The sequence below is a fragment of the Corvus hawaiiensis genome, chromosome 2, assembly GCF_020740725.1.
Source record: "Corvus hawaiiensis isolate bCorHaw1 chromosome 2, bCorHaw1.pri.cur, whole genome shotgun sequence".
NCBI lineage: Eukaryota > Metazoa > Chordata > Aves > Passeriformes > Corvidae > Corvus > Corvus hawaiiensis.
In genome coordinates, this window is record NC_063214.1 from 96,370,888 (window position 1) to 96,396,670 (window position 25,783).

The 25,783-nt window shown below is 43.1% G+C and overlaps 1 protein-coding gene across 2 annotated transcripts in view; it reads left to right on the forward strand.

Annotated features, from left to right (window-relative positions):
- Positions 1 to 12,718, forward strand: part of RASA3 (RAS p21 protein activator 3) — a 131,454-nt gene extending 118,736 nt beyond the window's left edge. The window contains exons 19-25 of one of the 2 annotated variants that reach the window (XM_048327276.1): positions 108 to 155; positions 2,797 to 2,903; positions 3,830 to 3,912; positions 7,312 to 7,523; positions 8,267 to 8,370; positions 10,100 to 10,283; positions 10,871 to 12,718. In XM_048327276.1, coding sequence (XP_048183233.1) covers positions 108 to 155; positions 2,797 to 2,903; positions 3,830 to 3,912; positions 7,312 to 7,523; positions 8,267 to 8,370; positions 10,100 to 10,283; positions 10,871 to 10,946 — 814 coding nt within the window. In that variant the 3' untranslated portion in view covers positions 10,947 to 12,718. The remainder of the gene's footprint in view (positions 1 to 107; positions 156 to 2,796; positions 2,904 to 3,829; positions 3,913 to 7,311; positions 7,524 to 8,266; positions 8,371 to 10,099; positions 10,284 to 10,870) is intronic. The other variant, XM_048327285.1, reaches the window with a different exon arrangement.
- Positions 12,719 to 25,783: the final 13,065 nt, after the last annotated feature.

Consider the following 25,783-nt stretch of genomic DNA (forward strand, 5'->3'; position numbering starts at 1 on the left):
ACATTTGCCCTCTAACTGTAAAACATTTTTTCTGCCTCTGTCTTTCTTTTGCTCCTGTCTGATTTTTTTCTGTCTTTTCTTGCTCGGCCTGTGGCTGCTGTTGTAAGGACTCTTAAACTAACAGTAAAGAAAGTTGATGGTAATAGTTCATGCAGGTAAGATGGTAGAGGCAGTTGCTGCTTTGCTGTAGCTACTGGCTGACAGCATGTCCATTGCAGCAGTAGATTTGTCTGACTTAACTTTGGGGAGGAAGTACTCTGTTTAACCATCCTGAAATGCCTGTGTAAACCCAGCAGAGAACATTTAGTTACCCATTTCTTGATGTTGATTTTTTTTTTTTTTTTTTAATTTTATTCCCCTTAAAACAAAAATCTGCTGTAAATAGAGAATAAAGGATTTGTATCTGTAGGCAGAGCACCAAGAAGCACTGTATGGATCCTGATGAACTTACTGGAAGTGATGAAGAGACCATACATTTTCTAGACACTTCTTAAGTAGCATTCATGTAAATTATTCTCGAGGTTAAGAAGTGGCTTTCAGCAGTCTGTTTTTTTCTGACATTTTGCATTATTGCCATGTTTTGTCATGGGATTTTTTACAGCCTTTGATTTGATTCTTCTCCAGATTGAATGGTGTTTTTATTTGCCTTTGCAATATTTTTGCTTTCTTTTATTTTTTTAATCTATCTTTGTCTCTATTAAGAGCTTTAAATGGAAAGCTATAGCATATGTACTTTAGAATGAAAAGATTAGTCATTGGCACTTGGATTTGCTGACATCAGTCATGCCATCACTGCTTACCAACTGCTTACCAGCTGCCTGCCTGGTTCTTTCCAAAAGGAAGAGAATGAAAAGGAGAACTGGTTGTTTTTGTTGGTGAAAAGGGTGTGTTGATACTTCCAAGCAAGGCTAAGGCAGATCCAGACTCAGGTCTGCCGTAAGCATGAGAAGAAACAGTCTCTCCAACCACCTTGTACTGTGGTACTAAACTAAATGGGTTTAATCTTGGACTTTTTCTCCCTCTGTGCTTCTGTTTGCTCTGACTTCTCATACATTTTGCAATTGCTAGAAACAAAGAAGTTGACCTTATAACTTCTGTGACTTTGAGTGCTTGTCACCTATCTCTGGAAAATAAAAGCACATTTTTCTCTTGGCTATATCAACTATGAAGAATTTAATTAGAAATGTGCTCTTAGCTCTGCCACATGGAGTTTGCATTTTTCAAAGAGGGGAGGCTCTGTAAGAGTTTGCAATTTTAAGTCACCTTTAAGTGTTGGCATGAGAAGGACTAGAAACTAACTTGAAGAGGACGTTGTCCTGCCCAAGGATATCAATTCTTGCTTTGAAATTTGTCTTAATCTGGAATTGAGGGCTACTGCCAATGAGCCTGGTGATGACCTGAATCACATGGTTTTATTAAATATTTCTCTAGTATTCCAAGAATAAGGACCAAGACAGTAACTGTCTGAGTATCTTAAGAATAAGCGATCTGTGACCATAACCAGTTAAAAAAAAATAATCTGTTGCTGTAGACAGTCTTTGTCAGCTTTTGCCCACACACTTGGAATAAGCAGCAGGCACCAGCCCAGCTGGTTACAAAACAGTTAAAGTCTGAAGGAACTGGGGTTTCAATTTGAGCTTTAAACAGACCTGTGGTCTGGTCAGATGTATTGTAGTTATTTGTGACTGAAGGTACCAGAAGCAAGAAACAGTATTACCTGTTCTAATCATTTTAGCTCTGCTATTGAAAAATCTTCAAGTCATTTGCTGTTCTCTCTGTGGGCTCTTTGTGCTGTATAGTGCCTTCCTACCTGATAAGAACTACTCTGTAGTAAATAGATTTTACCCACTCCATTATGCTATTCTGTATTTGTCACAATAGTTAATGTAATGTTGAGAGTAGCTGTTATCAACTCTCTACTGCATATGCACGCACATTTTTATCCAACAAAAGTGATGCTGAGCAGTATGAAGTCACCAAAGTCACACTGAAGCTTTTGGATTGATTTAGAGGTTAAGAAAGTGGTGGATGTATCACAGTTTCTCAGTGAACTAATTTCACAGTAAACTCATTCAAGTTTGAAATTAAATAAAACTGACAACTCACTAAATGAGCACCCCTAATCTGCTAGAAAAGGGGTGGGGGCTGCTCTACCTTCCAACCATGAGATCACTTTGTATGGTACTGAAATTGCATTTCCAACTGCAGTATCTATGTGCAATTGCAAATGAGGCTGTGGAACATCCTGATTCTGTTTCTAGAGCTTGAGAGTGATTAAAGCACGTAAGGGTACAGTAGGTGTGCTCCAGAGGCTTTATACCTGCCTTTTAATTATTAAATATAGTCTAAACCTTTTGAGCTTTCTCATAGCTTTAAAAAAAAGAAAAAAAAGCTTGTAGAGTCAAAAGGTTGGGCTTAGCAGAGCAGTACTAACCGTGTTCTGCCTTTTTCCTGCTGTACTAGGAAACCATTTAGCTGGATTTTTAACTGCAGAAAGGGCACAAACTGCAGCTCAGTTAACTAACTACAAGTCAAGGTACATGTCTTGCCCCTCATCTAGGTCTGGAAAAAGGACAGACCTAGCTAATAGATGCACTAAACCTATCCAAATGTGACTCTCTTCCTTGCCAAGAAAAGGCCTCAATAATTAGAAAATACTCTGCGTCCCCTCGTAAAGCTTTGCAAGTGTGATGACATGTATCTGTATGCATATATATATACACATACAAATCCATGTACATAAGCATGTATCTTTAAAAGCTGGTGTATTGTAACAATTGGTACCCTGTTTACTAGGTTCATGATCAAGAGAGCGCAAGGAAGAAAACGATTTGGTATGAAAAACTTCAAGAAGAGATGGTTTCACCTGACAAACCATGAGTTTACCTATCAGAAAAGCAAAGGTAACAAAGGTTTGCCTGTCTTGTTTTGGTACATTAAAGCAAAGATTAAACATAAGGATTGTGTAGGAGTAGAAGACTGAGATCTAGATCTGTAGCTGTAGAAGACACAGTGCAGGCATGTCTGTCAGCCTGTATGTTCTTGCTCTTTTTTTAGTGTCTGTATTGACAGTTAGAGAAGCTTCTTGGATAGCACAGTACCCTGTAAGTTAGCAAAGTAATAGTAGATAATATTTATCTAATATCAGTTATTAACATTGTCCGTAGGTTTCGCAGTTACCTAGATTGTCCTAGGAAACAAAACTTACAAACCTTAAGCTGGGATTTGGGTTTCTGTTGAACATTCTCAGATGCATCTCAGCATATGCTCATAAATTCTGTAGCACTGGCACAACTGGGTGCAGTCGACAGGGATTTGCCTTTCAAAATGTGTTCACTTAATGTTGCCTGATAGCAAGGATTTTGCTTTTTGCAAATTCTTCCTGTCTGCTCAATAGTACACAACAAATACCACTTCCTTCCATCATGTAAGTACATAGGGAGTAAGAAAGATAGGGAAGTATGTTCAGATCATGCCAGTCATCATTTCACACTCAACTTTGAGGTCTTGCATCACCACTAGTTCAGTTCAGCTCACAGGAATGATTTATTTCATTGTCACCTTCGCAGTAAATATACTGTGTCCTGCTGCAGCAATCAGTTTCTAAGAGGTTTGCTAATGTAAGGTAGTGCAGCTGAAAACAGAAATTACTTAAGATAATACTTAAAGACCATGCTAGGAAATCCCTGATGAGTGAAAGATTTTTCCTCTTTTCTTATGCAGTCAAAATGATCTTCAAAGCAACTGTATCAGCCCTTAGAAAAAGGGCAAAAGGTGAAGATGAGTTGGAGTAAGTGGCTCATTATCTGTGTGTCTGTGTGTTCTGCAGGTGATCACCCTCTGTGTAGCATTCCAATTGAAAACATTCTGGCAGTGGAAAGGCTAGAGGAGGAATCCTTCAAAATGAAAAATGTAAGTAGGTCATCTTCATTAATGTATTTGTTAGGCTGCTCCAGATCCACCAGCCTAATCGCCTTTTTCCCCTTTGTAACCTGGATTGGATTTCTATTGAAAGATGTACAACCACAGCTGCTTGTTCTGTATATAGTAGCAGGAGTTTCCAAAAGTACAGCCCATTCAGATTCTTAACAGCCCAGTCAGCAGTCTTTGGATTTTGTGATCTGCAGCACACTCAGTACTGAGCACTGCTGATCAGCTGTCAGCTCTATAAGGTCACACACAGGTAAAATGATCAAGTCCCTGCCCTTTCTGTCAGGCCTCTCTGGTGGGGAGGAGCTCGCTGCTTATGACTGTGAAGGATCACAACTTCTTCATTAGCTATTATGTTTCTTTATTGCTTAATGAAAGTACATATATATATGTATTTGTATATGTCTGTTTAATTTGGGTTAGGTTATGTACCAAAACAACATCTGCGCTGTGCTGGTATGGTTTACTATTTTGATTGCCACGTTAAGGAATAAAACACAGCTGTATTTCTCATGCATGGAACACTACTGCCAACTTCTGTATTGTGTAAGAACAGACTTGATCAGTTTGGGTGGTGTTGGGAACCTTTTTCATACACCTCTGCCTGTAAAGCTGAGTCCAGTCCTTAAAAAATTGTATTTAAAATAAAACAAAAAAAGCGCTCAGTTTTTTTCCCGGTTCTTAACATGCATCTACTACAGACTTATTTATGCACATAAATAGTTGTGACTTTTATCTTTTTCTGCCTTTAAGTCTTTCCTGCTGTCTACACTGCTTGTGAGCACCATGCAGGGCAGTGCCCAAACCTGCCCTCGATACTAGGTTCCTTGAACAGCTCTTTGTTAAAAGGGAAATACAATTCTAGACTCCTCAGTATTTCCCAGTTTCAGGTATTATTTTGGTAGCATCTCTCTCTGTGCTAAAGCATGGAGTAAGTTTCAGTTCCATCTGCTTCTAGAACACATCTCAGTTGTAGTGTAGTTTGCTCTGGTGTTTATAACTCTACTACATAGGCAAAAACCAACCAAGCTGCAAAATACTTTAAGCTATCAGAAGGCAGCTGTAACATGGGATGAACTGTTGTCATCTGCACTCTGCAAACTAACTTGATTGAACTGAAAGCAGCCACACAGTTGAGATAAAACTCACTGTCTGTGGAAAGGAGCTGAGCTATAGTTTTGTAACTCATGCTGAGTCTACTGACCTAGACTGAGCAACCAAAATATGTCTGTATTGTGAAGATTCATTATAGGAAAAATATGGCTTTATTGTTAACATCAAAAACACTGTGCTATTTTGGTTGCTTAAATTCAGTATTACTTGGAATATCAAGGTGACTACATCCATTCTGGAAAGTAAGATTCAGTCTTTCCATAAACAGTAGAAAATACTGTTACCACCTTCTTGTGCTAATATATTCCTATTTTTCTTGCCATATATAAATAGATTACTGCAGCAAGATCAGGATTCTCGGAACACCACAGCAGATGTATTTGCAATGGATATTCCCTCATGGGTGCTAAGTGTGATAAAAATTCACATTTTGTATAAATACTCTCTGTGTATCTGTGCTCTGAATTGCACCAAGTGTGTCTTTCTCACTCATGATAAATCTGCCTGTCTGACAGTAAGGCCAGTAACCTTCATCATTCTTAAGCACAGTTTGGGGAGTGTGAGGGTGGCTTTAAGTACTGTTTGGGTCTTCTGTGTTGTTTGAGAGGCAACTGGTTTTGGTAGTGTAAAGGCCTTGCAGCCACTTGAAATTCTTGGCTTAGTTGTGGGCTCCTCAGTAACCGTTGCCATATGTTGGATCACTTTGGTTGGTATCCCCTTACACAAAGCCATACTCCTTAAATCTGTTCCTTTGTTGGAATGCAGGAGGCTCCATTTACCCCAGCAGGACATTAAAATTATTTTCCCTGTAGTTCTGTGTTAAAATTATTTTCCCTGTAGTTAATGTGAGGGTTGAACTACACGCTTCTGTCTTCCTTTTTCTTCCTTCCTTCCCTGTTTCCTAGACTGAAATTGACAGTTATGCCCTGAAGAGTTTTATTAAAAGGACTCTTTGGTGTGCAGTTGATGCTGTTGGACTGATCACACCAAGCAGCTCCTACACTGCCATTGTGTATTGTGCCTTTCTAATTATTGCCTGATACCAATAGGGATACTAGATCCAGGGAAATGGTTGTTTGAGTTTTCCCTTTGCTGTTTGGAATCATGTACATCTAAAAGTGTCACAAAGGAAGGAAGGATTGTGCTTGGTACCAGTCTGCAACATTCTCCCAACCAGCTAGGTGCAGAATTCAAGCCAATATTTCAGGTCCGTGTAACAAACAAAGGCAAATTTTAATTTTGTTGGGTCTGGTTTGTTGTTATTGATTGGTTTGTTTGTATGTTTTTTGTTGGTCTTTTTTTTGTGTGTGTGTTTGCACCTCTCTGGTTTTCTTTTTAAAACAGCTGTTTGGAAAATTGTATTCCATATGATACGGTCAAATGATTTGAATAATCAAATGAGGAAGTAGAGGGGAGAAAGATAATTTAGGCATACCTGAAAGAGAAGAAAATGCAGTAAAATTAAATACTTGCAGAAGCTAGAGGAAATGAAGGAAATCTCCCTTTCCAAAATTTGCAGCTAGGATCACTAACTTCAGCCTAGTAATCTTCAGTGCATGATCAGTGTAATCAAGCAATAAGGCTGTGCATCAGAAATTTCCTTCTTCAAGATAATAAATACCCTTTTAGGTAGGTTGCAAGCTGTTTTGAACAGGCAGGAGAGCTTTAGTTTAGATTTTCAGTGGCCAAGCCGTGATGCAGAATTAATGTGTAATTATTTAAACTGCCTGATTCAATCAAAGAGAAACAGTATTTCTGTGATTTTCTAATAGCAGCTGTAGTTGAGTGCAGAAGCATGGAAGTTACTAAAAGGCAAGGGTCATGCAGGTGTTAAAAGGACTAGAGAAATGGCAGTATTAAACTAAGGCTGGATCCAAACTCTTTGTTTTTTTCTTTTCTGCCTCCTGCTGATGAGCATTTCCTTTCAGGCCAGCACTGGGTTCCTTTGTCAGCCTTCCAAAACTTGGAGTTGCAGCATTATTAAAACTGCTTCCCCAAGGCTGACAACAAATCTTGTTGAGACCCAAGCAGCAAGTGGATATTAGCTATTTGTAAATCATCTCCTACAGGAATGGTATCTTACTGCTTGCACCAGGTGAAAGGTCTTGTTCTTTTAAGGGCACACTTGCTGTGTGGTTTTGTGTTGAAATGTATTTATCAGTCCATTCTTTCAGTATGCTGTGTTTTTCCTGCAATAATTCTTCGCTCCAAGTCTAGTCTTAGGTTCACTGACTCATTCTGGTGCTTTATTCTGTGGTTTATTTGCAGATGTTCCAGGTGATCCAGCCTGAAAGGAGAGTCTTGTATATACAAGCAAATAATTGTGTGGAGGCCAAGGACTGGATTGATATCCTCACCAAAGTTAGCCAGTGCAACAAGAAGCGCCTCACGGTCTACCATCCCTCAGCTTATCTTAATGGCCACTGGCTTTGCTGTAAAGCTACTGCAGATAATACACCTGGCTGCACACCCTGCACAGGGTAAGGGTTTCAACATGCCATCAGGTGTAGGTACTGCCATGGGTATTTGTGTCTCTGCAGTGTGACTTGCAGGCTCACAGTTAACCAAGATTTGCCAGGTGAACCAGTGTTCAGAGGCCATCTGTTGGTATTCCTGATTCTGCATGTCTTGATCAAAATGTTGACTTTTTAGAGTTAAAGATGGTAATAAGAGTTGGCTGTGGGATAAAATACTTTGGTTTTGATCATTTGTCATTAATAAAAATGTCAGAAGTCCCTTCAATATCCTGTTTGCAAATTCCTGAAGCACTCATCTGCGGATAGATTTAATTCTAAACTGATCTTTTCAGGGGGCTACTCATGCTCCCTCTTAAAGATGTATTGTCTGGTTTGTAGGAAGCAATTTTCCTCTATAAACTGAGGGGAATGAAGAGACTGTATTACTGGTTAGAATAGAAGACCTGTGTGGTTGGAAGTTCAGTGCTTTGGCTCCTCCATCTGGTTGTAGCAGACTAATTCACCAAAATGTCTGGGTACTGATACAGTCTTCTCTTTCAAGTCAGTGAAAATATGCTGGATAAATAGAGGCATAAAGAAGTTTGAACTTGTCTTCTTCCTTTGGGAAAACATGGATGGTTTTGAGCTGTTGCACAATCTGTTGGCTTTCATGAGAACGCACTTTTGTTTTCCTTGTTAAGTGCTTTATGTGCCATAATACACTGTTAAGCATATAACTTTTACCTCTCTTCTCTGATGCCTTACAGAGGCCTGCCAGCAAATATACAACTGGATATAGATGGAGATAGAGAAACTGAGCGCATCTACTCTCTTTTCAACTTGTATATGCCAAAATTAGAGAAAATGCAAGGTGAGGATTAAAGATCATTGCGTCTCCAATTCACTTACCAAGGCAAAAATACCAGTGAAAAGTTGGATGTTCTGGCTCAACCAGCCTTGCAAATCACATCCTAGAGCACAGTGGCCTTTATTTCACTTGTTTCCCCTTCTGCTGTCTTGAGGCAGTTTTGTGTATTATTTTTGGTGCAGTCTCGTGGTCTGTAAAAATGTTCTTTGTGTAATAACAGTTGTTTGAAATACGGTCTTAACCACATCATCCTAAAATAGCATAGGCACAGAGTGTTGCCTGGATGCTCTGAACTGACAAATCAGAGCCAGCACTGAACCAGAGTTTTACTGATCCTGCCAAGAAGCACCAGCAAAGCTGAGGTTTCAGTGGAATATGGTTTTGTGTTACCAGAAGTCATGTGCATGTTGCCTGATTCAGATCCTAAGAACAGGCTGGATACAAACGGTTTCTTCGGGAAGGCTCTTTTGGAATTACCCATCGAGGATGACCTATGGATGCCTGTGAAATGTTGAAAAGTGGAGTTTTGACTGGGAAACCTTCAGGAGCTGAGGGAAGCAGAGATGTGATGGAAAGGATAAGAGAAAGAAGAGACAGCAGAGGAAGTTGGTACTAGTAGGCATGCCAAGAGAAGTATCCGGTGTACACAGTGCCAGACTTGAAATCCCAGTTTAGCACAGGGAGTGGTGGGGAAGCCTTCACTGTGGCACTGATCTTTAAATAGGACTTTATTTTATAATATGAGATAAGCCAGTGGTGTCAAACACGCAGACTGGAAAGCACTTTAATCTGTTCCTGGCTGCTGTGCAATTGCAAACTCAAGATCCTCACCACTTCCGAGCTGTCTGAACTGGTGCCCAGCTTTCCCCTGTTCCGAATCCTCGCTGCCAGAGTCAGCATCGAGTTTCGGTGTTGGGGAAAAGGATGCAGGTCTGGCACAGACAGTGCAGCAAGGGGAAGGGAATTTGAAAGCTGAGACTGGGGTGGCAGTAAAGCTAGAAGGAGAGACAAAGTAAAATACTCTTTCCCCTTTTTTCCCCTTTTAATGTGCTCCGCTACAGTGCAGAAGTAGTTCATGTGTAGTCAGTGTTCAGATCTCTTAGGAAGGCTCCCTGGTAAGATCAGAAGGTGTAGAAGTATAACTTGCCCCTTTGGATATGTCATAAAGCAGGCAACCAGGCAGTAGTCATGGCATATTCTGCTTATGCTTATTGCATGAATCTTTTCGGGGTGATGTGGTAAAACATGACTACTTCAGCCTGTAATGTTTTTGAATTAGAGCCTGTACTTGCTGCCTGGGGTTGAAACCTGTCCCAACAAGTGAATAGTTGACTTTGTGCTGGCCACCCCTGCAGCACAGTGGCAGAGGCAGGCCTGTGTCAGAGTTTCCAAAATATGTGCATGGGGTGCAGATAGTGGCATTTGAGATGAAAGCACTGCCTGTGCAGCAAAGGACAGCTTCCCACCAAGCCTGGAGCAGCTGCCAGGCTTGCTGGCCTTCCCGTATGAGACGAGGAGGAGGGAACGGGCATGGGACAGCCTCTGTGCATCCCAACAGCCCGGCAAAAGGACAGGGAGCTTCTGCTGTTGATGTCAGCCACAGTTCTGTGGTGGTCATACAGAAGCAAACCAAGAAACTGCATGAACCCCAGACTGAATATTTTTAGTCTGTTTGTCTTGCTTTTTCCCCCTGCCTGATACCTATTCCTGTACTTTATTTTTTTTTCTCCAGAGGCCTGTGGGAGCAAATCTGTGTATGATGGACCTGAAGAGGAAGAGTATTCTACATTCATCATTGATGACCCTAAGGAGACATATAAAACACTAAGGCTGATAATTGAAGGTGTTGGAACTTTAGAGCAGGAACATGCTCAGTATAAGAGGGATAAATTTAAGAAGACAAAGTATGGAAGCCAGTAAGTACAATGGGTTGTACAGACAGGGGAACAGTCCTGGAAAATTATATTTCCCTTGCTTATACTCTGGCTTTCACCATATTTTGTCCCAAAAAGATTCTGCAAATACATACAGAGTAGCACTGTGACTTAGGATTGATATCACAATATTTTAAAGGACTTTAAGGAATTTTTTAATCCTTGTTTTTAATGTGGTTTCATTCATAAAATCTAAGTCTGGGTTTGTTAGATTGTTGGTTTTAAATTTTGAACCCATGCTGGTGAGCTGAGCAGTTAATAGCAGAAGATACATGTGTTTACCAGCTTATCTTGGAGTGTTGGTTTAAAAATGGAAAGAGTGGCTGACACAGCCACATGACTGTATTTTGTGTACATATAAATAAAGCATTCTGCATATGGCTGACAAAAAAGAGGATCAATTCAGTCAGTTCTTCTAGCTCAAGTAAAATGCAGTATTATCATTACAATTACACCTTTAAAAATCAAATTTAGGGAAAAAGTTCTTGTGTGTTCCACTTTCTGGTCTGATATTTTTATGTCCTGACAGAAAGCTCTATGTATAATCCTGGTTTTTTCTTTTCTTCTAGAGAACATCCCATTGGTGACAAGAGCTTCCAGACATACATCAGGCAGCAGTCAGAGATCTCAGCACATTCCATATGAAGTGCGAAGGAAATCACAGGACAGTGCTGAAGGGTCAATCAGTGATGCTAAATAGCAAAACAAAAGGGAAGCCACACATGTAGCAAAATGTATGGATAAGTGTCAAGCTTACAAACTTTGAGACTTGGTAAACATACTCTCTTTTCAAGAAACTGTTATAATAGTTGCTATGCACTTTATTCATCTGGTTATTGACAGATGATAAAACCCTGCCTTCTAGGCAGTTGTCGTGTATTTTTAAATTTGCTTTGGTTTCTTGGAATCTAGTGATCAGTTCAATGATCGAGGTGTGTGGACTTCATCTTGACAACTCCCATGCAATTCCTTATGTTTTGGAAACCAAGCATGCTGCTAATATGCAGCATTTTGTAGAATGGTTGGTTGTTTGTTACTGGTTTTTGTTCCTGATTAATGTATATTATGCCACACCCCTTGCGTGCTCTCTTAGGAAAAGCTTAGTAACACTTTACTTTTAATGCCTGCATTTAGACAAGAAGCAGAGAAAAATCCCTCTGGTGTAATCATCTACGTTGTAGCTTGTATTCTGAGCAGGCCAAGGAGCAGGCCATTTGTTTTTACAGCAGCGTAATTTTTGCTAACTGTGCACAGTTTTTAATAGAAATTCAAATCTGAATGGTACTCTTGATATTTTTGAGATACAAAGTCATTTCTCCAGGCACATTCAGCAGACTTTGGATTTGAAGATGCAATCTCAGCAGTATAATAAAACTGACTCTCATAAATATGAGTAAGAGAGAAATGAACTCATGTCAAAGCTCCTTGTCTCTCTTACACAGTCCAGTGAATGGTAATTGTTGAAAGCCTGCCAACTGAAAGGCAAGGTAAGCTGATTTTGATGACCTTTTATCACTGCAGTGAGAAGGACAAATAGAATATGAATCTGGCAGCTGAGACATGCTGATTCCCAGGCACAAAAGCCGTCAAGATGGGCTTTCTCTGAAAGGATGTTTATGCACTGGAGTCCATGCTATCCTAGTACCACTTGCTTTTCTGGAAAATAGATTTCTACTTTTCCAAAAATGTTTTTAAATACTTTTTAAAAGAGACTTGTTAAACAATATTTAGTATATTAACATGCATAATGATAACTTGTTAATTTTATGAGTGTAGTGAAAATGGAATGAGCTGTGTATCTCACTAATACCAACAAGAGGAGAGGAATAAAGGTCTTCTAAATATTAAATGCATATTTATGTACGCTGTTTAGTTGTACACCATAATTTTTCTGTGTAAGGGTCTGATATACAAACATCTAGCTTTGATGGCTTGGAAGCCTGCATGATGGACTTCAGGCCTCTGGGGGGTAGAAGCTAGTACAGGTTTTAAGCTGAGTTGGATCAGAAAGCATTGATCAGTTTAATGTGAAGATGTCTGTGTCTTTGCTTCAAGTGTTAAAGAATAATTCTTAACTGTGTCCTCATTGCATCTGACATGAATTAAGGTGGCTAAAGTACTTTGAATGCCTCTTGTTTGTTAGTGATGTTCTTAGGAATTAAGTTTTGGTTTTGTTCAAATATATAGTAGACCACCTTTTAGTAGATGATAAATGATCTTTTATTCATCTTCATCCAGCAGACTGGGGAAAGGGAATAATGAAGCATTGCAAAGATATGTTTTGGACTCCAAGCTTTTAGCTGCCATGAACTGCAATTTTTAACATGTAATTGTAACTTAATATTGTTTATAAAATACTAATGATCTGTAATGTGTGTTCTACTTGCCAATTAAAAGAAATGGTTTATTTCTGAAAACTGCGTCCACGTTTGAAGTCTTTTTAAATTCACAGTGGCCACCTGCTGTTCCGAGTGGGACCGTGGATGAAGATCCTTGTGAGTGTAAACTACCAAGTCCCATCCTTGCTCCTCCTCCCATCCCCACCCACCCCTTTTCCTTTCAGCATTGCACCCATGGGACTTGGCAGTGAACCAGACTGGGCATCTGAGCCAGCCATAAAATACTTTAGCAAAGAAAGGTCGCTCAGCTAGATCAGCATCTTGAACTGGTTCCTTGTGTTACTGCACAGTAACTGAGCTGAGACAGTGTTGAAAGGACAGGAGGAACAAGCTGAGCCCACAGCACCCTGCATGTTTATTGATTGGCTCATAGACCTATGAAACCACCACCCTTCTGGTTAGGACCTGTTCCATGACAAACCTTGGACATGTTGAGGTCTGTGCAAGTCATACTCCTGGAGCTTACCAGTCCTCTCTGGATAATCCTGTGCACGGAGCTCTGGCTCTGAGATGATGTGTGACAGGCTGCACACACTGATTCTCTTGGGGAGTGTTTCCAGGGAGGCTGGACAACAGCCCCTCTGGGATGGCAAGCTGTTGACCAGCATTCAGGGTGTGTTCATTCAGCTTGCGTTGAAGGTAACTCCTACTGCTGCAGCGGGTGTCTCTCACCACAGCCCAGGCGTGTGTTTCCGAGAAGCTTCTGGGGACGAGCTGCTGCAGGCGCCTTGAGCTGTGTGACAGTAGTGGTTTAACAGATAAACCACATCCAGGAACAAAAACCAGAGTGATGGTGGAAGACACATCACCAGTGTCCTGGTGAAGGTGAACTTGACCACAGTTGTGAAAAATGTGGGTTTTTGCTGAGGAACCATAAACCTTGTTTTGAAAACAAAATTTTACGTAAAATGAGGTAGGAAACTGACACAAGATTTGTAAGAAATGAGCAGAGTTAAATGCAAAATTACTGTAACACCATTTCCAGCTCTGTCTCTTTTTCACTCAGTCTCATCTGGTGTATATGATAATTTTCTTCTGCTAACATGTCTTAGCTTAAGTCAATAGGGAATCTTTGAAAGCTGCTTTTTGCAGCATAACTTTGCATGTTTGGTGAGGGGGTTGTGTTAAAACTGGGCTTCCAGGGCTTGCTTAGCCTCTATCTCCTGTCTGTCTGTAACATATGTTTCTGATGCTATCTTCAGAAACACTCAGAAATCCTACCCACAAGAGAAAAAGCTTGATTGGGAAACTTGGGACAGCATCCCTTGTGTCTGTAATGAAGAAAATAGCAAAAAAAAAAAAAAAAAAGGCATCATATGCATAAGTAAGCACATCAGGTCAGTTTTCTTTCCTTCTCTGCTCTGTCCCAGGGTGAAAAGCAACAGAATTATTTTTGACAGAAGAAATAATTAGGAGCTGGGCTATTCTCTCCTGGGACTCCTACTGCCAAAGAAGTTCCTTGTGCCTTTTTTCTCCCTTGCTGAAGCAATGTGCTAGGGCAGGACTGATGTGGTGACAGGACCCAGATACCTAAGGCAGCTGGCTGTGTGACACAGCTGTATGAGGCACCTGAACTTGGATGTGTTTCCCATCCTCTTTCTGCATTACTCTATGCAGTTTCAACTTTCTTAAAGGTCTGTGTGAGAAGTTCACCTGGATAGCAGGAGAATGTGTGAACCCTGCCAGCCCCCATTATTAGGTCCCGGAAGTGGGTGCCACGGGAGGAATATGGTGTAAGGACTGACAGTGGGGGGTGCTTGGAGATAAAGAATAGCATCTTCCCATGAGCCACCTTCTGTGTATGCATTGCAGGGGCTAGGAGGGCTTACTGAAGACAGCATTTCCTTCTGGCTGTTGGGCTACTGTCATTAAACAGTAGATATATTATTCCAAAGCTCAAGTGGGTACTGAGGAACAGAGGAAGTTTCAAGACAGAAGCACTGTATTCCTAGATGGATAAGATTCTGGATTTGATCTGTGTAAGAAAAGATTGGAAAGAGTCATCATGAATCAATTGTTTTGCATTCCTAAAATAAAACAGGATCCTAGGAGATTAATCTTGGGGATAGAAACCAGCCCTCCTAACTTGTGAATAAATCACACGCACCTTTCCATTTCAATCCTTATTTTTCTTCTGCTACTCCATTTGAGCCACTCTGATTTACCTCAAAGTTTAAAATCATCTAGTTTACTGGTTTTGTGCAAAGCTGTTACTTTTAACCACAAAGTTGCCTGGTGGTAGGTTTGCCTGCAAAAATAATGTGGAAGTCTTGATTAAACAAAAGGCTCACCAGCAGCCTGGGCTAGATGTAAGGAGTGTTGAAATGGTAAAAATGAAAGTTGGCTTTTTACTAGTTTGAAAACGTTGCTATGCTGAATCTTAACCAAAAGCATGCCCTAGATGGCCTAGGTCTGGTCAGCGTTGAGAGCAAATTCTCTCTGCAAGTGTGAGGTCTGTGTGGTGTCTGACTTACTTTACTAAATTAATTCATCATCTTTAACCTCTGTCACAGTTGCACTGTTCTGTCCTAAAGCTGTCAAAAGGAAGTACATTTTTTATTGTTTACTTGAGGCCATAACAAAAGTACTACCTAGATATGGACTCTTACAGGCAATTGAGTAAGTTTTGATAGAGTTGACAGCAGTGCACAGGATTGCCATCATGTACCAAAGGTATGGATTTATAAATTTAATTGAATAAGAAAGATACTTTGGATAAATGTAGCCATGTATTTCTCTGGGGGTGGAAACTAAAACTGTAGTCATAATGTTTGTGTACAGAAATCTGATGATGGGAATACAAGAAGTGAATTTTGTGAATTAAAGGGGAAGAAAGACATACTTGATGAAAACACAAACAGTGCACAAAAAAAAAAAAAAAAGGAAGGGCTACCCTGAAATGCTTTGTGTTTTGCTTTCTTTAGCAAGTTTTTCTGCATTTCAGCTCAGCTATAATTCCTACTTCTCATTCTCTACAGAAGCTATCTTTTTGGCAGCCATGACAACCTATGACTAGAGAGGCTCACAGCTGAGAAACACAGCTTTAAAAATAGACAGACTCATCTGTGGTGTCTGGAGATGCAAATGCTTTGCCTCCCGCTGTGCCACAGCGTTGTGAGAACAACTCCGTGGTATGTCTCCTCTTGTGGTAAGGCCCCCTTAAAGAGATTCTGCTGCCTGCCCTGGCTGTGGTTCTGCATCCCATTAATAGCACTGATGAAACCGAATCAGTGAAATAATTGGGAGTTGTTAGGAAGAGATTTTGGAAAAACCTGGACTGTCTACATAACCAGGTTTGGCCACCCCAAGACAGGGAGTTTGTAGAGTCCTCTGAGAGGACTGGGCATTGAGTCTCACCAAAGAGTAGCTGGTGCCCAGGCTATTTTGGTGTCAGAGATGGCTGATGCTTTTGCTTTATTTAGAAGTTGTGACTACAGGAGAGGGGCTGAGGAAACTGGCAGGCCTGGGCAGATAGTATCAGTTTCATTAGGAGAGAGAGGAGACAGGTATGAAAATCCTCATAAGGAGGCAGGACCCATCTTCCTGGACTGGAAGAGGCCAAGTGCTCTGGCGTTTAAGGGCCTGCTCACATCTTACGGTAGGACCTGGCAGAGTCAATGTAAAGCAAGAGCCATGGGCAGCCTCAAGCAGAAAGATCAGAACTGGATTTGCCCACTGGGCTCCCAAAGCTGAATGATGCTCTCTTGATCAAGCTGTCCAGTAATTCATTTTCTCTGCATGTTTCTCCTGCCTAAGCAATTCCTGCTGTAAGGGAGAGCTGTTGTTCTCTGTTGTGTTCCTTCAGAGCTGAAAACACTATGAGCCACCATGCAGCCGCGTGTGCATGGACCACCTGCAGCTGCCTGGGGCCAGCAAGGAGGAGAGTGGGGCACTTCCCTGGCTTCCTGCACATGGGTGCTGCAGGACAGGGCTGCTGGGAATCTCTCCAGACTCTGCAGGCAAGGTTGGCGCAACTTCTTTTGCCTTCCTTCCCTGGCCGTGCCCCTCTAAAACTATCCCAATTTCTTCTCTTCATCTGGTGCCTGGGCAGAATAGATGGAGACAGATCCTCCTTACCAGCACCTTCCTCTTGTCCCAAGTGCAGGCGCAGCCTGTTGCCCCTTCTGGTGTGTCAGACCCTGTGTTCACCATTGCCCTAGTCCTGGTTGTCGTCACTAATCACCAAAAGACTCAGTGTGGAAGGGACCTCTATGACATCATCCCACCTGCCGCTCAGATCAGGTCTTCTGACTGCTCCTGATAGTCCCTTTGTCTTCGAGACTGCACCACTGTGTTCGCTCAGTCAAGGAGGTCACTTGGGCTGTGATACAATGCTGCAGTGGAGGAAGAACAAAGCTGGTGAGCTCTCTAGGAAGTTTTATTCTTCCCTTAAAATAATCTCAGTACTGCTTAGAGGTAATGGGGTGCGAAGAGAATTATTTCCATGCCACAGGAAACTATGCCAGCATCCTTGCCTGTAAAATTTCACTCATCTGACTATTCGTGTGTGGCAGGGGCTGAGTGTTCAAAACTGGACATTAGGAGCTTTGAAATGGCATAAACCAGATGTGAGTTTCATTTTGCAGGAGATGGGGAATGATGTTCTGCTGAATATGTTCATGCACAACTCTGACAGCACTGTTAGAGTGTTACTTAGCCAAGCAATCTCGGATCTCTTGTTGACATCCATGAGAAACAAGATTTGTATTTTAATAAATTCAGTAAGACATCGTAAGACAAAATAGGATCTGTCTCTCTAATTGTAGACATCCAGCATGTAGATGCTAACATTTCAATTAGTCGCTCATCCTCCAATAGTCAGGGGAAAGAGAGAGGCCTCTCTAAAGCGTGATTCACAGCACACTTTAGAATGTCTACTTTAGGATGAAATTAATCAAACCCTAAAAATTTTCAGTTCCGGTCTGTAGACTACAAAGAACCTGGCCTGATCTCTTACAGTGCAGACATCTGAAGCTGGTGAGATGAAGCACACCTGGTGACAGGAGGGAATCCCAGCTGCTGGATGTGCATTGTCACTCTTTACTCACCCCCCATTGTGCAGCCGGTGATTTTCTTGCAAGCCCTGGATGTCCTCAGAGGGTTTTCCCTTCTGCCTTTGGTGTCACAGGGACGGCTGAGGCCACTAGATGGGGGTGCAGGATCTCCTGCAGGATCCATCCCACAACCCCAGGGCCCTGCTCAGGGTGTGCTGTTCAGCAGTGATCCCGAACAGGAAAAGTTCGGGAGCACTTTCCTGGGACACCAGCACTGGCTCCGTGTGTTGCTGGCTCAGCTGGTGCCACACACTGACCCAGGTGGGATGTGAGCCCACCATGGGTTCCTGCTGACTCGCCAGAACGTGCTTGAGGGCTTAAACTGGGTTGCTTTTCCTTTGTCTCCTGTGGTGGGACAGGACCACACCTGGTCAGGTACCAAGCTGCTCCGACAGCCCTGATGCACCAGGAAGCTGCCAGGACGCAGTGTGCCCTCCCAAACAAACTTGGACTGGCAGAGTCTGAGCAGGTTGGTTCAAGCCTTGCAGGGCGAGTCCACACTGCTTTCAGTTGTGTACTGGATGCCAGATAAAACAATATTCCTGCTTGGCAGAGGGCAGCCAGATGAGAAAGGTAAATCCCTCCTGTTTCAGCACTGTCAAACAGATCAAAACAAGGGGAGTGTCAATTCTCATGTCGTGCTGCTTAGTTCTAGAGCACCAAAGCAGCAATGAATTTCCTGGTTATTGCTTTCGGTTTACTTTTTACTTCTTGTATTGCATGTGTGGGATATTGATCTAATTTTTAAGAATGTCTGGTCCCCTGATTTGCTGTTCTGTCCTCTTTTCCAAAGTGCAAAGGGAAATGCACTTGACTGGGTCAGCTGCACATCCTTATGTTAAACTCACACTGGAAAATGACTGTATATTTAAGTCTCCAGTGCCACAAGTGATTCCTGTGGTGGGGATCACAGAGCTACAGCTGGCCCTGTGGTCATTTCTGGGGTGGCTGGGAAGAAAACCCAAGGCCACAGGGCCTCATAGCATTAATACAGTAACCATCACATCCACATTACAGCTGGCCCAAAGGATTTATGTTCCGAAAAACAAGAATTATAAACAATGTGAAGGATACTGGTATTCCTAAATTTGGAAGTGGGTATATCATCTTATTGGTTTTGCAAGCACTACCAAAACAAGAATACTATTATATTTGATCAATCTTGTGAGTCCTGAATCTTGTGAGACTTCTTTACAGCTCCTCAGCTATCTGACCAAGTACAACTCTCAAGTACATCCTTGAGACACCAGTAAGCATCCTTTGTGCCTTACTGTTTTTTCACAGGGATCAGGTGGGGTTATCAGCAGTGTGGAGTCCTTGGTAGGGAGCTGCTGCAAACCACCTCTGCTTCTGTCCTGGTGTCCTGGCACCAGAGAAGCTGGGCTGCCTCCCAGGCTGGACAAGGCAAGAGAGAGAAGGAGCAGTGCTAAACAGGCGCCCATATCTTGGGAGCTGCTAAGAGCTGGTCTGGGGAGGGATCTGGACCTCAGCTGGACAGGGGAGAAATTTTCTCTACCAGCTTTCTTTCATGTCCCCTCCCTAGCATCACACATTCAGACCTCTTCCCTGGCCTCCCTTAATCAAAACCTGACCTCCCATAGCCCCTTCTGCTGTCACTGACCTCCCATGGCATGGGGAATGGCTGCTTGCAGCTCTCCTGGAAGGAGCAGATCCTGCTCCCCACAGGCTACCAGCCATCTCTGGCAGGACTGTGTGAGCCCAGGGAGTTTGCCAAAGAGACGTGCCCAGCTGGCACTGGGGAGCTGTAACATGTGGCCAGGGAGCACCTCTCCAGGGCACATTCTGGAAGAGGAAGCATAAATCATGCTGTGTGGCCTTTCCCCAGTGCTCTGTGCAGGTCAGCTGATCTCTTTTTGTTTGCACTGTATGTTTTTCCCTGGAAGGCACGTGACGCGTGACCTGCAGATATCCCTTCTTAAGAAATGTTTGCCTGAGATTTGAGCCAACACTTGGACCTGGGAGTAGAGCACTTCTCAGCCAGTTCCTCCTCTGCAACACCACTAAATGTCAGCGTTTTGTGTCTTTCCTCGGGCAGACATGGGGCAGGGCTGGCAGGACCTGAGTGTTCATGGCACAGGCTGCTTTCAGCTATGTTTGCCAGAGACTGGATGTTTTTTGCACTGGTTAGCTGAGACGTCTGTCTCCAGATGCTGGAGTATCTCATTCTTGGCTGTGAGGGTTGACATGGGCCAGCTGAGAAGCAGATGCTAATTGGAACAGAAAAACAGAGCTTCAGCCTGGTTTTCCAGATGTCCAAGTCACCTTATACACAGGACTTGCACCCATTATATGGTGCTGTGGTTGGTTCTGGGTGAGGCTGTGATCTTTAATGCTTATTTCTAAAGGGCTGTGCTGAAGCCATGCGCCTTTTCCTTCAATTTGTGGCTTCATGTTTAGATGAGTATCCGTTCTCACCCCATTTGCTACTTAGATTCCTGCTGCTGGTCTGTCTCATACCATTTTCTGTCATCTAAATTTTACCTTGTTCTTTCACTGCGTCATTGCTTTTGTAGTAAAAAGCAACAGTTTTGGTGGGAAGGGCTGGGGGCAAAGCAGAAAATTAAGTTCATCTTACACCAGTGAAGTTGGGTTTGTGTTCAGGCTGCTCTTCTCAAAGTGACACTGTGGCAAGTGCAAAAGCCTATGAAAGAAGAAACCAGTGTTAGATACATTATTCCTTTCCCCTGCTATCTGTTTTGTTTCTCTTATAACAGACACAGGTGAGATGATGCTGGAAGATTTACACTCAGCAAAAAGTGAAGAGGCCATTTCCCACTGATGTGTGTGTGTGTTCAGACGCTGGGGAGGGCACTACTGCACTAAAACCTAGCAGAAACATTTTCCAGCAGTGAGAAGCTCTCTGATTTGCAACTGAAAATGAAGAAAAGGGTGGGAGCAAATTCAGCTATGAGAAACCTTCTGGAGGTTAAATCTCTGCCTTTGCTGCCCTCCAGGGCATGCTGCCTTCGTGGGTGAGTGAGAGAGGTTGCTCTAGGTAAAATTTTGCTTTAAGCATTCAGCATAATGGTTTAGGTAAACCACCTCTTCCTGGTGCAGTGAGAGCCATACAGCCAAAAACTCATTATCCAGATATACTTCAGTCTGCTTTGTGATAGCTAGGCTCTCTCGCAGTCTAGCGCTCGCTAACAGAGGACCTCCCCCGTCTCACTCAGTAGAGATCTGAAAATTGCTCTGGGAGATGTTTTTGGTACAGTGAGTGTATGAAACACTTATATCAGCCCAGGTCACAAACACTGTCTCTTGTTAAATGGGTTTTAAAAGTTTTACCCCCGGGGTTTTGAATTATCAGCAAAAAAAACAAGACTTGGATACAGTTGTGAGGCCTTCACCCTGAGTAACAGCTCCAGCCTTCCACTGTCTCCTCTCCCCTAAGCCATTCTCTGGACTGAAGGCTTTTGGAGGCACAAAGGGATTGTACATATATCCTCTTCACTGCATACAACAGATTCCACCTCAGAGAATCTCTGACGGCTGCTGGTGGTGTTTGCCTGTTTGAGCCCTGAGCCAACCCCAAGCACTCACTCCTGAGCAAAATGTTTTCTGCTGTGGTGATGGAGAAGCAGAAATGATCTGTCACTGCCTGTACAGCTCCTGACCAATGAGCAGCTTCTGGAGCAAGTCCAGGAGACATGACTTCAAGGGCCCCTCATGAACTCTGGAGTCAGGCGAGGTAAGTCATGGGAGCTGCTCATCGTTCAGTTCCCTTGAAACAGAGGAGCTGAGCTTCCTGCTCAGATTTCCATGAAAAGAGGAAGGCCTGTGCAGTCTTAGATCCTTTCAAATCCTACCAAAACTGAAGGCTGGCATCTTAATGTAAAAAAAACCAAAACAAACCAAAACAAAAAAAAAACACCTCAAAGCCCTGCTAAACACAGGACAGCAGTTCCCAAACTACTCTGTTGCCTACTCCATTTTTTGCTGAGAGCCACGGGCCCTACAAACCCTCTGGACAATGTGAGCTTGCATCTGTAAATCTCTGAGGCAGAAGGTGCAAAAATAGGCAGACTCCATTGCTGCCACTGTTAACCCAAATTCAGTAGAGGCAGATGCAGAATTGCATGATGGGGCTGTTGAGGTGCCCCTGTTGCATTCAGTAGTGCTGGCTTGCTGCCACCGCTGTCTGTGCTTGGTACCTATCAACAGCACTATTGGAGCTGTGGCAGTGTCTTACCTGGAGGAGTGCTTTTCACTGAGATATTCAGAGGATTAGCAGAAACTAAAGTGTGAGCTTTCTGTCTGTCAGCTGGCCCTTCAGCAAGGGGAGTCTGAAGACACTATGTCTGTTGACTATTAGACATATGAAATAAATGAGAAATCTGTCTTCCTCCAAAACCTCCCAGCAAACTTTCATGTGGTCAGGCTGCCAGAGGGCTGAAGAGCCTGAGCAATGCTGACCCCTGAGGGTGGCCACTTAGTCCTCAATGGTGCAGGGCTGTCTTCAGCACAGCTGCTCCAGCTCAGACTGAGGCATCCAAAATATATCCCAAGGTCACTATAGCTTTCCTTCCTGTAGGACTTGCCCGCGCATCAGCAGCCCTATGGTGTTTGTTGGAACTACAGATAATTTTCCATCTTATAAAGCACAAGGTTTGCTGCAGCACAATGGGTAGGCTGGGTTAAATCTCCCACTTACTCAAAGTTTCTCTTGTAACATTTTCCCCTCTCTGCCCTGACTCCTTCAATGGGGCTGACATGTTTTCTTCCAAGTTACCAGCGTACATCTGCCAGCAACTTTCCACGCTCACAGGAAGTCCTGCTGTATTCCTCAAAAGCACAGTACTTTCTCTTGCTGCAATCAAATCAATCACTGAAAGAAGAAAAGTTTGTGTATCAGATATGTAGTCAGCAAATATTGGGCAATTCTTGTATTGCCCCTGGCAGTGTTGCACAGGGAAGTAAATATCATTGGATGTCAGCACAGTCTGTGTCCCTAGAAGCCCTGGAAAGCATAATTCCCTTTTCCTGACATAAACGTCTTTTGGGGCTGAAGAATTTAATCTGATGTTCATGCAGCCTCCTTGAAACACTGAGTAGCGTTTCTTTAATTGCCTTTGAGTGGGTCCCATCAACCACGCAGCTGCAGATGGAAATAGCTTTTCATAAGACAACCTTTATTTTTCTGTTCTTTTCCCTGAGATCATTTTTACTGGAGGAAATATGTTGTTCATAGCAACGGGCTTGCGGGGGGCCAGCAAGACATCTCTGCAAGCTGGATTTCTTCACTCTGTTCTGACCAGTGGACTTTCTTGGCAAAGGTACACAAAAACAATGCAGAGAGCACCTTGGAGGAAAGTGGATGTCCTGTAGGCCGTGATCTGATGTTTTCCAGACAATGTCTGGCAGCAAAGTGCACTCTTCTCCAATTCTTCAATGTCTTCAAGAGCTGGATAATATAATCAAACATAGGCATCCAAGAGTAGATTTGACAGTTCTTGTCTGTTTCTATCTATCTTTTCATGTACTTAACACAAAAACCACCACTAGGAGCTCAAATGCAATTCCTCACTCAAACCTGTAAATATTTTTTTGAGCTCCTACTTTCCAGTTTGCATGATGGGGCTGTTGAGGTGCCCCCGTCACATTCAGTAATGCTGGCTCGCTGCCACTGCTGTCTGTGCTTGGTACCTATCAGTTTGAGCCTGTCCCACTCTCTGATCATCCCTGGGGAGCTGTGTGGTAGGGCTGGCTGTGGGTAGCCCATGTCTGTTCAGAGCCTGGCAGAGTCTGCATTCACCAGCGCTCACCAGGGGCCCAGAGACATCTTGGTAAAGGGCGTGATATAAGCACAGTCAATAAAATGCTGATTTTCATGCAAGGAATTGAAAAGATCATAGAGAGGGGGAAATGGCCAAGAGAGGTTGGCATGGCCTTACTCATCACTAAAATAGCACAGTGATAAACCTAATCTCTTGAGATGGTCGATGTAAACTGACAGGAAGATTGTGCCTGCAGAAATACTTCTTGTAAAATTTACTTCTTGTAAAAAAAAAAAAGGTTCGTTTTGGGTTTAGCTGTGAATAGCTCAATGGTGCTACCTCATGGCCAGAGAGAAAACTACTTCACCTCCCTATTTCTTTTGAAATTTTTAATTTACCCTGTAAGTGACAGACTTGCCCCTAGAGTCTCTTACTGCTGGACAAATGTTCCAAGTACATCCAAGTATCCAGCTGCATACATGGAGATTTTTTTTTTTTTGGTGGAGGCAGAGTGCAGACTTAAAAGTTGCAATGCTCACAGAGTACTTCTCTTGAATATAAAGTTTCTGTTTGTTCTTCTCCTGTTACCCAGCACAGTGTTGTACCCATCTCAGACAGGGAGCTCTTTGGCACAGGGGAGGCTTCTGAACTCTGTTGCCCAGCTCCCTGCAGAGGAGGCCACAGTGCTGCAGCCACCACAGCTGGCCCCTACAAACATTATGCCCTGTCTTGGGAACAATAAAGTTAAGAACAAGCCAAAAAGAAAACACTCAAGGCCTCTCAGAAAGTTGCCAGTGGAATCCTGACTGTTTTGGGGGCTTTGTTCTTACCCCAATTGGATGCCTACTGTCTTCTTTTCAACACTAGCTGGAAAATGATCAAGCACCAAAGCATGATAGAAGTGACTCATGATTCAGAAAATTGATCTGGCATGGGAACCCCTCATTCCCTTTCACCACCTTGTTTCCAGCCCTGACACAGAGCATTTCTATGCTGCTAAATTAAAGGAGAGCTGGGGACCCATCATGAGGCCACTGGCTGTTACCTGCCCCGTGCTAGGCAGATTTAAGCCACACTGATTGCTTTCACACCCACCCTGGGTCTCTTCTGAATCACAGGTGGTACCTCTCTGGGACCCAAAGACATGTTTGTGTTTTGCTGTCTCCTTTTGGTGCAAAGGGTCAGAAATACTGTGAGGCCTCACAATGCAGCCCCCAGAAGTCGCTTTATAGCTGGACACCAAAGGTAGGAGGGAGTGTGTACCCACAGTCAGTGCTTTCATGAGCTAACTCCAGTTGCTGCAAGGAGATTCAAAGCCTCCATCAGATGGAGAGCAAAGCCTGCAGAGCTAAGCTTGACGTGGTTCCCCATTGACTGAGGCCAGCCACAGCTCCTCTGGGAATGGTGCCACCTCTCCTTCACCAAATCAGCCACTGGCCCAAGAAAGCTTCTCTGTGGGGTAGCAGACAGAGTAATGGTTGTCCAGTTTGTGCACTGGAAATTAGCTCTGTTTGCCAAAAGCTCCTTCAGTGGTTCTGAAAAAAGTTAGAGGTATATTGCAAAATGGGCCCGATATACACCATATTGGACCTGATAAGATGCAAGATTTTGGGGTCCCAGTGACAGAGACCCATTAGGTATTTGTAAGAGAAAAACAGTCACACACAGGGAAATTTGTGTTGGGACCACTGTAAGTGGTGTCTTCCTGCTGCTTTCCTGTGGAGATGTGGTACACACACCTTGTTAGCTGAACTGACCTGGAGTGCAATCCTACCGAGGGACAGAGCCAAGTTTCCATAACAAAGTGTTTGAAGCTCTTTATTTTGCATGAGGTTTTGTTTACCAGCAAACAGGAGCTGGATGGAGGAGCCACAGCTTTGTGTCAGCAGTGCCACCATCCTTGGAGCTGACCTGGACAACTGTCCTCCTCAGATGGACTCTGATTTTAATATTGGCCAATCTTCAGACTTATGTGAAAAATACACAGTACTTCACACCTTTCACTGGCACTAAGAGCACTCTGTCTTTCTGAGCTTCTCTCCCAACAGAGGTATGGGGCAGGAGATGGTAGGAATGGGAACAGGTCCGCAGACAAGGCACCAACCTGGTTGAATTTTGTTGCTTTTGGCAATTGGTGAGCGTTTCTGTTTGACCAGAGCTTCATGGTGTATCCTGAAAGCAGCAGTCAGCCCTGGAGATGTTTTTCCCCAAGCTGGGATCTGCAGGAGGAGCATCACAGGAAGAGAGGATCTGTGAGGTCTAAGGAAGGATCACCTACCTCTCAGTTGAAC